The sequence below is a fragment of the Aquarana catesbeiana genome, linkage group LG01, assembly GCF_042186555.1.
Source record: "Aquarana catesbeiana isolate 2022-GZ linkage group LG01, ASM4218655v1, whole genome shotgun sequence".
Lineage (NCBI taxonomy): Eukaryota > Metazoa > Chordata > Amphibia > Anura > Ranidae > Aquarana > Aquarana catesbeiana.
This window is the reverse complement of record NC_133324.1, coordinates 969,014,037-969,026,779: the sequence shown is the minus strand read 5'-3', so window position 1 is coordinate 969,026,779 and position 12,743 is coordinate 969,014,037. Positions and strand designations below refer to the sequence as shown.

The 12,743-nt window shown below is 41.9% G+C and overlaps 2 protein-coding genes across 7 annotated transcripts in view; one reads left to right on the top strand and one right to left on the bottom strand.

Annotated features, from left to right (window-relative positions):
• Nucleotides 1-12,743, bottom strand: part of LOC141122459 (receptor-type tyrosine-protein phosphatase alpha-like) — a gene marked incomplete in the record, with an annotated part of 620,682 nt that overhangs the window by 269,183 nt on the left and 338,756 nt on the right.
• Nucleotides 1-12,743, top strand: part of LOC141122387 (receptor-type tyrosine-protein phosphatase mu-like) — an 86,538-nt gene that overhangs the window by 42,588 nt on the left and 31,207 nt on the right. For 5 of the 6 annotated variants that reach the window (XR_012240623.1, XM_073611970.1, XM_073611971.1 and 2 more), the window contains exons 7-8: nucleotides 861-1,116; nucleotides 8,640-8,679. Coding sequence is in view for 5 of the 6 variants with exons in the window: in XM_073611970.1 (XP_073468071.1) it covers nucleotides 861-1,116; nucleotides 8,640-8,679 (296 nt within the window). In the remaining variant the exon portion in view is untranslated. The remainder of the gene's footprint in view (nucleotides 1-860; nucleotides 1,117-8,639; nucleotides 8,680-12,743) is intronic. The other variant, XM_073611972.1, reaches the window with a different exon arrangement.

Sequence of the window (12,743 nt, the reverse complement as noted above, 5' to 3'; positions counted from 1 at the left end):
TTGTTGTCGGAAATTCCGACTGTGTGTAGGCTCCATCACACATTTTCCATCGGATTTTCCGACACACAAAGTTTGAGAGCAGGCTATAAAATTTTCCGACAACAAAATCCGTTGTCGGAATTTTCGATCGTGTGTACACAAATCCGAAGCACAAAGTGCCACGCATGCTCAGAATAGTCCCGATGTACGTGTTTTACGTCACCGCGTTCAGAATGATTGGATTTTCCGACAACTTTGTGTGACCGTGTGTATGCAAGACAAGTTTGAGCCAACATTTGTCGGAAAAAATCCTAGGATTTTGTTGTCGGAATGTCCGATCAATGTCCGATCGTGTGTACGGGGCATTACAGTTACAACTGGTGCAATTGTGGATGCAGTGGAGATGTCGGGTACTTTTGTGTCATTCAAATTGTCCTGCTATTCATTTGAGTACTAATGGTTTAATTCTAAGAGAGTGTACCAAGGAAGGAGAAGAGACCAAAAACAGTTGGACAACAAAGTGAAAGGAGAAGGGTGGGAGATAAGAGGACAAAACAACCTCATCTACTCTTTGTTGTATTTTTGTACTAGTCCTCAACTTTCACATAAAGGTACAAATAAGAAGCCACGGGTCTTTTAATAACACCCCTGCTGGGAACCAACAAAGGAGCACCTGTCAATTTACATGTTTGTTCCTTAAATTCTGCAAATGCTTGAAAGAAAAAAGTTCCTGAAATATGATGCATTTTACAGTTAAGAAGAATGTCTTTACCTGTGCACATATATCAATTAAGGTTGGGAAATAATTATATTAAGAACAGTAAAGATATGACATGCATTATATCGCATATCTGAGAATATTCCGGTATTTCTGCCTCCAGATCTTATGAAATAATTGTCTTTGGTGGTCATGAAGGCAATTTAACAGAGGAGTGTCTGAATTTCAAAAACACCCTGTACAACTCCAGCTGGACTCCGATCCGTTATACTGCAGCTGTCCTTCCTGCGGAGATCCTCACCAGCCCCAGAACCTTCACCCTGGGGGATAACCACCATTATAATGGGTTCCACAATGCTCCTCTTATCCCCAACCACAACTACACCGTCTACATTCGAGTCACCAGCCGCTGGAATCACGTATGTCTAAACTAATGTCTTTCTGGTGTGTGAATGCCATGAATGAGGTCTGAGGTCTCTGTTTTCTGGAGTTTGTGGTGGAAATCATAATTACAGATTCTTGGCATGAATAAGAATCCCAGTACAAGTCAATTGGCTAACATTCTTGGCTTATCATGGTTTCTAGAGGGATGTGTCTCAGTGAGTTCTGTTTTGTTAGAGGAGAAGAGGTCTTAGCTTCCTAGAGTACAGGGAGGTGGTACTTTTGGAGCATGACCACTCTCTCTTGGTGGGTCCCCAGGCTTGGTGCAGCCAGGGCAAATTCATTTTTTATAGTTTAATAAAAACATACTTTATACGGTCATAGAACTTTAACCTTCAAACCTCTAAAGTGAAGTGCCTAAAATACATACACGTAGCTGATGTCCACACCTATTAGCTGTTTTTCCATCTAAAATTTGTGTAATTCTGTTCAACCAATCCTGTCATTCATTAGCCAAACAGCACAGCAAGGAGGGTGAGCTTAGTCTTCTCTGCTACAGGTAAATGGTACAGTTTGGTTACCAACCTGTTTCCAGCCAGGGATTGGAAAGAGAAGGAGCAACACCATAAATGATGAAGGCATCACCATGCTTGATTCTCTTGTCAGCAAGCTCCCAGTGTTAAGCTGCACCTAAAGTGATCCTAAAGGCAAACATATTTTTTACTTAATATAAAAAAACATGTTTTACTTGTTCTTGTTAAATGTTATTGCGCAGAAAGGTTCCTTACCTCCTCTTCTCCAAATGCCCCTTCACCAAGCTGTGTGCTGGGGGGACATCCATGTGGATGTGCTCCCAAGCTCGGCTGTAAACACTTGGCAGAGTGCCTTTTATCTTAGTGCAGGGAATGTATTAAGGTAAAAAAAAAAAAAACCTTTACAATCACTTTAGGCCGTAATGGAGTCCGCAGTGCTGGAGAACAGAAATCCCTAATTGGAAAGCAATTAAGCAAAAGAGATGCCAGAAAACAAGATTACCACCAAGGGGCAGAAGACCGGATGGGGCACTACAGCAAAGCCTGGATAAAAAACACTTAAAGTGATTGTAAACAATCATCTTATAAAACAACCCATTCCGTTTAAAATAGAAATGAAAGGTAAAGGGGACTGACAGTAACACCAGGGATTTCACATGAAGGAAGCAATACAAAGAGAACAGGATACTTTCTCATACAAGTACATGGTACAGCAGGCACATATCAGGAATATGAAGTGTTGAGGTAACAAATGCTTTAAGCCATGATCAGGTAGACAGTACTACCCGTATTTCCACCATCCACCACCTTGAGTTGTGATTCTGTGCATCAACACCACCACCAAAGGCTGGAAGGCTCACTTACTAGCTCACATGGACCTCTCACTACAAGAGGTCAAAAAGCGCTTGTGGCTCCATACCCAGCCAGGGCCTTTTAGGACTTCAGAGGATCTTCAAGCATTGACATACCAATCTGATCTTTGGAACGGGAAAGGCAAAGTTTAATGACCTCCGATTCCAACAGTGTCCTCCTCTGTACACTCAAAGTATCTGGATAGCCTTGTTTATCCTTGCTTGCTGAAAATCAGGAAGAATTTGATATTTTCTAATACCAGGGGACTATCTCACCCACCCCTAAATTAGTATAAAAAATGCAGGATATCGCATGCTCATATCCCAATGGCAGCCACCAGGGACGTCTGACCCAGGAGCTGTGGGTATAAGATCCAGTGGGGACCAGCAGCGCAAGCAGGATAGATTGAAATATCAGGCAGTAAGGCAGTCCAACACAACCTCCAAGGTGATGGCGTGTGCTCCGTGATGTCACCACTGGATCCTCTGAAGTCCTAAAAGGCCCTGGCTGGGTATGGAGTCACAAGCGCTTTTTGGCTACTTTTAGTGAGATGTCCATGTGAACTGCTAAGCAAGCCTTTCAGCCTTTGGTGGTTATGTTGATGCACAGAATCACAACTCAAGGTGGTGGATGGTGGATATACTCACCAGGAACATCAGTATATGTCACTTGTGGACTTTCTATTATTTGTTAGTGCAACTCAGTAAAGTTATACAATATGGTGACTGTGCTGATATCTCACAGATGAGTTGCTACTTGTACTATTCCTTTATATTGTTTCATGTTGTTACACATTTAGCGAGGTTATTTCACCTTTATTAGTACTACCTGTATGCACCTCCAGGCTTCACGTTCCATCCCGAACTCTTGAAGACAGACAAACATAGTGAAATTCTCGTAATGCACTCCTCACTTATCACCCATATGTCAGTACCTTTAGGGATGTATTTTAGGATTACAATGTTTTATTTTTTTGGGGAACTGAAGCCTAAAAAAATAGCCTTTATCTGGGCCCAAACTTTTCATGAAAGTCTTTTTGGGTTGAGCTCCTCAGTATAGAATCCTTCAGCACGGTGGAGTGACATGAAATGACATCCTAATTCTTTTTTATTCTGATTTTATTGATTTTCACATAGAAAACATACGCAGAACATCAATCAGGGGAATACCATACAAACAATACATAGGGTAGGAAGTACATTTAGAATAATGGTTTGTATAAATTAGAACTGATCTGCTCCTTCGGACTACGTCACTTGTAAGGGGGTTGTGTTGTCTTTGCTTGGAATGTGTACTGTATAAAGAGGAACCCTGTTGGGTTTACAGAGGTAGAAGGGTTGATTCAACTTGAACGACTGCTTGGGGTGGATAGAGGTAGATTACGGGAAGAGGGAAGGAATAGGGGGGGGGAAGCAAAGAGAGGGAAGAGAAAAATCAAAGAGAAGGTGAGGGAAGGGCACAACTAGCAAGAGTGAGTAGAGAAGGAAGGAGGAGTAGGGATGGGGAGGAACATTGGTTTAGGAGCAGGTAGGGGGATGACCTTTTTTTTTTTTTTTTTTTTTTTTTTTTTTTAAGCCTTTGGACTCATCTACAGGAAGAGGAGAACCACCATTAACCACACATAATCCTATTATAGAACTTTGTTCCTCAAAATGTATTAAAATCTTTAAATAAAACCCCACCCTCACCCTTAAATTCTAAAAGAAGAAGTTGTTCCTTTGAGTTTTTTACCTTGATGCACTAAAGGTAAAAAACCTTCTGTGCTGCCAGACCCCCCCCCCCCCCCCCCCTCCTTATACTTACCTGAGCCCTATTTTGATTCTGTGCATGGGAGCGGTGGCTCTCTCAGTTCTCTCCTTCTTCCATGGGTAGATTGATGGCAGCGGGAGCCATTGTTCTGCTGCTGAAAATCGAATTCTGTGATGTGGGGGAGCAGGGGGCGGGGCCAGGGAACAGGTTGAGGGGTGATCTGGGGGAGGAGCCAGGGAACAGGTAGGGGGATGACCGCTCTCAATCCAATTCTGTGATGAGGAAGCAGAGGGCGGGCCGAGTCCTCTGTGTCTATGGATGCAGACAAAGCAGCTCAGGAGCAAGCCTGCATGAGTGCCACCTTAGAAACTGGCTTTCTGTGGAGGCACTTGCAGAAGAGGAGCCAGGGGCACCGATGGGGAACCAGAGAGGAAGATGGGGGCAACTCTGTGCAGCAAAACCTTTGCACAGAGCAGGTAAGTATAACTAATAACTCATTCTAATGCAAATACAAACATAGCTTTAATATTGCTTTAAATTGGAAAAGAAGGAAACACGGCTGCAATTCATATGTGTATAGAGTGTCTTACCTGCCAAAAAAATACATTCTTTTTTTTCAAATCCCCTATAAAGCCCTATAAAGCGCCTATCTTTATACCCCGCACAAGCTCACATCTGGTAGGTATACAGCAAACAATAAGTGAAAAAAAGGGCCAAATACCCAATAGTGTAAATCTGCGAATCAGTTTATTAAAAGATGAATTGAAAACACTCACATAAAATCTCTGGAAACAGAGCTGTACAGAAAACCTGATCTCAGGAACACGATGATGCCCCTCCTGAATTTGCGTGATTATGGCCCAGTGTTGCTCCTCCCTATGCGTTTTGTCAAAACTGATGTTACGGGGGGGGGGGCATGCTGTTTTCCTACCGGACTGGATGTGAGCTTACATGGAGAATAAACATAAGAGCTGCCAGGTCTCTCATTACAACATACATTCTTTGACCACTCTTACCTAGGGGGTCATGTCTTTCTGGTAACCTTGTAATTTGGCAGCTGTGGTGATATGGAGATGATGCAGAGAGGACAGTTGAAGATCCCATTTTTACAGTGTTGGATTTTCTTATGTGGTGGACTGTTATGAGAACCAACACCACCTGTTTTCACTTTGCATTTATGTTTGTGCGTTTTACACTACTGAAGAATAAAATTTTTTAAGGGATCACGTTTTGCATGTCTAGTGCTACACTTAATTCTGTTTGTTCAAATGCAAATCTTTTGATGTAGCACCCTCTAGTGTGCTAGAATAGGTTAGCTGGGGAGTAGGAAAATTTAGCCTGACTGAGAGCCAGGCCTGGGTTGAATCTGGGTCAGGGCTGAGTGACTCAGGGAGGCTGGATGACTCAGCAAGCAGCACCTCTGGTAACTCCCCCTGCTCTCTGGAACCTTGGAGAAGCTTCCAGAAGTTGAGGGTGGAGTATGGGAGGAGCTTCTTAAAGTATTAACAAGGGCCCCAGCCAATCCCCAGCAAAATGGGCTGGCAGGGGGCAGGCACCTCTTAAATACTCCTGGGTCATGCCAGCAAGGGACAGTCGGGTGAAGAATGGAGATGGAGTGCTGATGAGGCTGTTGGTGGTCCTTGAGGGTGCCCCCTAGTCTGGGGGTGTGACCTCAGGCCTAGGGTTTTGGGTGTTGGAGGGACCCTCTACAACACAAATAGGAATCCTTTCCTGGATGCATGGAAGCAAGTGTGAGGACAGTGGGAGAAAGTCAGCATGTCTGGGAGATCTCCTGAGGAGTCAGCTGGGGGGGCTGGTGAGTGAGCAGTCTGGGAGGACTGTGGAGTAGTAGCCAGGGGGGCTAGTGAGAGGGGCAGCTATGGCCAGGTGGGCTGGCAGTGCCAGAAGAGGTGATGCTGGGATCAGTAACCACAGGTATGGAAGCTGGACACTGACTTTTGCTACACATTTAAAGGGGCTATCTATAACAGGCTGTTGCTCTAAGATCTGACTGAGTACTGGGTTAGGATCATCTTTTCGTCAAGTGTGCAAGTGGAGTTCTGCAAGCGAGTGTGCTGGAGGAAACTGAGGAGTGTATATAGACTGTATATAGGAAAGTTGTGCCTGAAGTTCAAGTTTTGTCCCCTCAATAAAGTACAAAAAAAAAAAAAAAGTGTAGGACTGTTTTATGACTCTGAGAGACCGTGGAGCTTCAGTGTAACTGGCTGTGCAGGATGGGCGACCCCAAATTCACTTGCGGCTCCTATGTGGGGTGCCTTCTACATTGGTAAGGTGCATTGTGGTACCATTAGGAATGAAAGGCTCCACACTGAACTAACATGCATACTAAGCATATGTGTGCCTTGTGGTAATGCTCGCTCAGGGACTGACAACCACTATTCCCAAAGGCCAGAGAAACATCGCCATGGGCTGGTATTGTCAGTGACATTGTGTGTTCATCTCCAGCTGAGGTTTCAAATTTAATGGGGATGGGATGGCATACACGGTTTTCTCTTTAACTATAATATCTCATTAAATTTTATCTTCAGCTACGTGTAATATTACACTTATCAATGCAGTATAAATCCAGTGTAGTTTTCACCAATATAGGTATTCCATGTTCTTTTATTGCAAAACCTGATAGATTACATTTCCCTTTTCCTCGTTGTCTGTGGAGGTTCTCATGTATCCAGGTCATGGTATATCTAGTACTAGTTGGTACATTCAGCTGGGCTTCTTCTGTAATGCTGAAGACTTTTTGTAGCTTATTTAAGCCACTTCTTCAGTTTGAATGAGTATTTTTATCTACAGAAGTAGCACAGACGCCTTAATTCAATCACCACGGGTGTGTCAAGGCAAAAGGTTGATTGTCCAGGGTCAGGATAGGAGGTGTAAAAGTCATAGAACCCCCCCCCCCCCTTGTTACATCATCCCATCCTTGTTGGTAGGAAGTCTACATAGCTGTTAAAGTTGAATTACAGTCTAGATCTAACCAAGCTTACAATGGCTCCCCCCACCCCCAATTCCAACTACTATGTAGAAGGAAGATGCTTATATTATTATTATTATTATACAGGATTTATATAGTGCCAACAGTTTACGCAGCGCTTTACAATATAAAAGGGAGACAATACAGGTAAAATACAATAAAATACAAGATGGATTAAGAGGGCACTGCTCAGAAGAGCTTACAATCTAATAGGGTGGGGCAGGTGGTACAAAAGGTTGTAACTGTGGGGAATGAGCTGATGGAAGTGGTAGGAGATTAGTTGGAGACGTGATAGGCTTTCCTGAAGAGATGAGTTTTAAGGGATCGCCTGAAGGTAGCAAGAGTAGGGCATAGCCGGACCAGTGGAGGTAGCGAGTTCTAGAGGATGGGAGAGGCTCTGGAGAAATCCTGGAGACGAGCATGGGAGGAGGAGATGAGAGAGCTTGAGAGCAGGAGGTCTTGAGAAGAGCGGAGAGGACGGTTTGGGTGATATTTGGAGACAAGATTGGTGATGTAGCTCGGGGCAGAGTTGTGAATGGCTTTGTATGTTGTGGATAGTATTTTGAATTTCATTCGCTGGGTGATTGGGAGCCAGTGTAGGGATTGGAGGAGAGGGTTGGCAGACACTGAGCACCCTCACTTATTCTCAGGGTGCTCCAGTCCAGTCACGTGATCGGCTCCCAGTGGCAGGACATTCCACAACGTAAGCCTATGGGGGACGCCAGAAGCCAGGAATTCTATCCATTGTCAGCACTCTCTCTTCTTTTTTAAAGCCAGCCACTGGGTGCCGATCACGTGACCGGACTAGATACCCTGAGAATTTGCATCTACCTTCTACAGGGTCATTAATGTAGGTGTTAGAAAGGGATAGGAGCAAGTAGATCTAGGCCTGAATTCCACTTTAATCCTTCGATTTCCATAGCTGAAGGTGTGAATTGTTGTCAAATCACCAGGATAGAGATGTGAAAACAGAATTATATGTGGAAGACAGATGATGTCAAAGGCCCTCACCCCTGTTCAGCGATGGTGTTTTAGTTTAATGTAGATGGACAGCAAAGAGATGCATTTTTGGTCAGAGAGGACAACTGATTTGCAAGCGGTATGAAGGAGGCCATCATGCAACAACTACCTGCAAATGTTTGGCCCTGAATGCAGACTGTCTGCAAGAATAAGGCAAATGGCCTTATTCGTAACTGTGAATGGGGCCTAAAATACGAGTGACTGGTTCTCTACTAAACACCCAACACACTGAGCTGATTGTAGTCTTTAGTTGTTCCAGCTTCTGATCACTTTCCAGTGTAAGATCACCTACTGAAGAGTCTGGAATTAATTGCAACACTTGGCATGACTGGCTGATTGACTGATGAGCATCTGTAAACCTTTCACCTCTGCCGAAGCAAAAATTAATATGTAATTATTTATTTATTTATGTTCCAAGGTGGAGAAATCATCATGTTCTTTTGCTGGGTTCCTTCAAAGTAAGTGTGTTTGTGTGTAGTGTGTGTGTATATGTATGTATATATATATATATATATATATATTCCTTTTTTATTACCCTTTTTATGATTTAAAATAATAAGATTGGAGGGTGGAGCTGTAACTGCTTAGATTTATAGAGTTGTGTTTTAATTACAGGTTCATCTACTGAGCTCTGTAATCAACAGGATTTTTGTGAAACAGAGCAGCTAAGAATACAACGGATAATGCATAAAAAGAGCCTAGAGATCCACCTGCTGCATGAATATGATAAATAAATATATATGTATAGGACTTTTTTTCTCAGAGAATAGGTGCAGGAACTCCCCCTTTCTGAGCCACTCCTTTTCTCCACCCCCTACCCACCTCCTTGGTTCTATCCCCTACCCACCTCCCAGTACTGCCCTTTTAGACAATACAGAACCAAGTATTAATTTCTGGTGCTAAGTAATCCGTAACGAATTTGGTAATTATAACAAGAAAAGCAGTAAAATAGAACCCCTGCAGCCAGTAACAATAGAGCCCCCGCCAGCAACAATAGACCACCCCACCACAAAAAATCCCCCCCAGCAACAATAGACTCCCAGCAGCAACAGCAGATCTCCCCACAGCCAGCATCAATAGATTCTCCGGCAGCCAGCAACAATAGACCCCTCCCTCAACAGTAGATCTCTCCCAGCAACTGACCCCCCAGCAATATAAGACCCACCCCCAGCAACAGTAGGTCTTCCACCAGCAGCAATAGACTTCCTCAGAAACAATAGACCCCCATGCAAAAATAGATACCCTCCAGCTAGAATAGATCCCCTAGCAGTGAGTATCAATAGACCCTGCAGCGCACCCCAGCACCACTTGCTGTCAGTGGTGAAGGTGACGAAACTGCGTTCCCCCGCGTTCCCGCTGAAAAAAAGCCCTGTATATATGTAAATATATACACTATATATGAGAGCGTCCTTCACGCTAATGTGAGTAAATTGAGTTGTATCTATAGCGAGGATGTGTAAATAAATGTACAGGACCAGCAGCAAAACCTAAAAGTGTTCACAGTACACAAAATAGAAAAGGAATGATAAAGTGATCACTTTATCACTCCATAAACACTATATTACCAAAAGTATTGTAACACCTGCCTTTACACGCACATGAACTTTAATGGTCTCCCAGTCTTAGTCCGTAGGGTTCAATATTGAGTTGGCCCACCCTTTGCAGCTATAACAGCTTCAACTTTTCTGGGAAGGCCACAAGGTCCACAAGGTTTAGGAGTGTGTCTATGGGAATGTTTGACCATTCTTCGAGAAGCGTATTTGTGAGGTCAGGTACTGATGTTGGACAAAAAGGCCTGGCTCACAGTCTCCCCTCGAATTCATCCCAAAGGTGTTCTATCAGGTTGAGGTCAGGACTCAAAAAACACAAAGCACGGTCCATAAAGTAATGAGTGAGTGAGTTTGGGGTGGATAAACTTGACTGGCCTCAACCCGATAGAACACTTTTGGGATGAATTAGAACGGAGACTATGAGCCAGGCCTTCTCATCCAACATTAGTGTGTGCCGTCACAAATGCGCTTCTGGAAGAATGGTCAAACATTCCTATAGACACACTACTAAACCTTGTGGACAGCCTTCCCAGAAGAGTTGAAGCTGCTATAGCTGCAAAGGGTGGGCCAACTCAATATTGAACCCTACGGACTAATAGGGCGTACACACGGTCGGACTTTGTTCGGACATTCCGACAACAAAATCCTAGGATTTCTTCTGACGGATGTTGGCTCAAACTTGTCTTGCACACACACGGTCACACAAAGTTGTCGGAAAATCCGATCGCTCTAAACGCGGTGACGTAAAACATGTACGTCGGGACTATAAACGGGGCAGTGGCCAATAGCTTTCATCTCTTTATTTATTCTGAGCATGCGTGGCACTTTGTCCGTCAGATTTGTGTACACACGATCGGAATTTCCGACAATGGATTTTGTTGTCGGAAAATTTTATCTCCTGCTGTCCAACTTTGTGTGTCGGAAAATCCGATGGAAAATGTCCGATGGAGCCCACACACGGTCGGAATTTCCGACAACACGCTCCGATCAGACATTTTCCATCGGAAAATCCGACCGTGTGTACGGGGCATAAGACTGGGATATCATTAATGTTCGGGTGTGTGTAAAGGCAGGTGTCCCAATACTTTTGGTAATATAGTGTGTGTGTGTATATATATATATATATATATATATATATATATATATATATATATATATATATATATATATATATATATATATATATATATATATATATATTTTTTTGTTTGTATTTTAGCTGTTACTGCTTAGATTCATACAGTTATGTATTAATTGCAGGTTTATCTACTGAGCTCTGTAAACAATAGGATTTTTGTGCAACAGAGCAGCTAAAGAATACAAAGCAAAATTCATAAAAAGAGCCTAGAGATCCACCTGGTGCATGAATATGATAAATCTATCTATCTATCTATCTATCTATCTATGGATATGGATATCTGGATATAGATATGGATATCTGGATATGGATATGGATATAGATATGGATATCTGGATATAGATATAGATATGGATATCTGGATATGGATATAGATATGGATATCTGGATATGGATATCTGGATATAGATATGGATATCTGGATATGGATATCTGTATATAGATATAGATCTGGATATGGATATAGATATGGATATCTGGATATGGATATCTGGATATGGATATAGATATGGATATCTGGATATGGATATCTGGATATAGATATAGATATGGATATCTGGATATGGATATAGATATGGATATCTGGATATGGATATCTGGATATAGATATAGATATGGATATCTGGATATAGATATGGATATGGATATCTGGATATAGATATGGATATCTGGATATAGATATAGATATGGATATCTGGATATGGATATAGATATGGATATCTGGATATGGATATCTGGATATAGATATAGATCTGGATATGGATATAGATATGGATATCTGGATATGGATATCTGGATATGGATATAGATATGGATATCTGGATATGGATATCTGGATATAGATATAGATATGGATATCTGGATATAGATATGGATATGGATATCTGGATATAGATATGGATATCTGGATATAGATATAGATATGGATATCTGGATATGGATATAGATATGGATATCTGGATATGGATATCTGGATATAGATATGGATATCTGGATATGGATATCTGTATATAGATATAGATCTGGATATGGATATAGATATGGATATCTGGATATGGATATCTGGATATAGATATGGATATCTGGATATGGATATCTGGATATAGATATGGATATCTGGATATGGATATCTGGATATAGATATGGATATCTGGATATGGATATCTGGATATAGATATGGATATCTGGATATGGATATCTGGATATGGATATGGATATCTGGATATGGATATGGATATCTGGATATGGATATCTGGATATGGATATCTGGATATGGATATCTGGATATGGATATCTGGATATAGATATGGATATCTGGATATGGATATGGATATGGATATCTGGATATAGATCTGAATTTATGGGTATGCCACATGGTTTGCAAAAGAGGTGAACATACATTTGGGTACCATCATCCTAAATATGACTAAGATCAGGAAATAGGGTAAAAAGAGGGATCAGAGCAAGGACCTCTCCAATAATGTCCTGCCTCTTTTACAAAAACAACGGACTATTACGGTACCATAAGAAAGACTTGAGTTAAAAAAGCATAAATTTATTTCAAAACATGATAAAAAAGTCCAAAAGGGGACATCATTTGTACATATTCATAACATGACATGCATAGACAATAATAATTGTTTTACAGCATTGTTGATACTAAGTTGGTATAGCTAATGCCCACACAAACATATGGACAGAAATTGTATGGTGTGATACTTGCAGACGTGACCTCTACGTTTCGCGGTCACAGCCGCTTCTTCAGGAGGCGTCTAACAGTATATAGTCTATGAGGGTAAAGAACAATACAGTATCAACATAGTAAAAAACATAC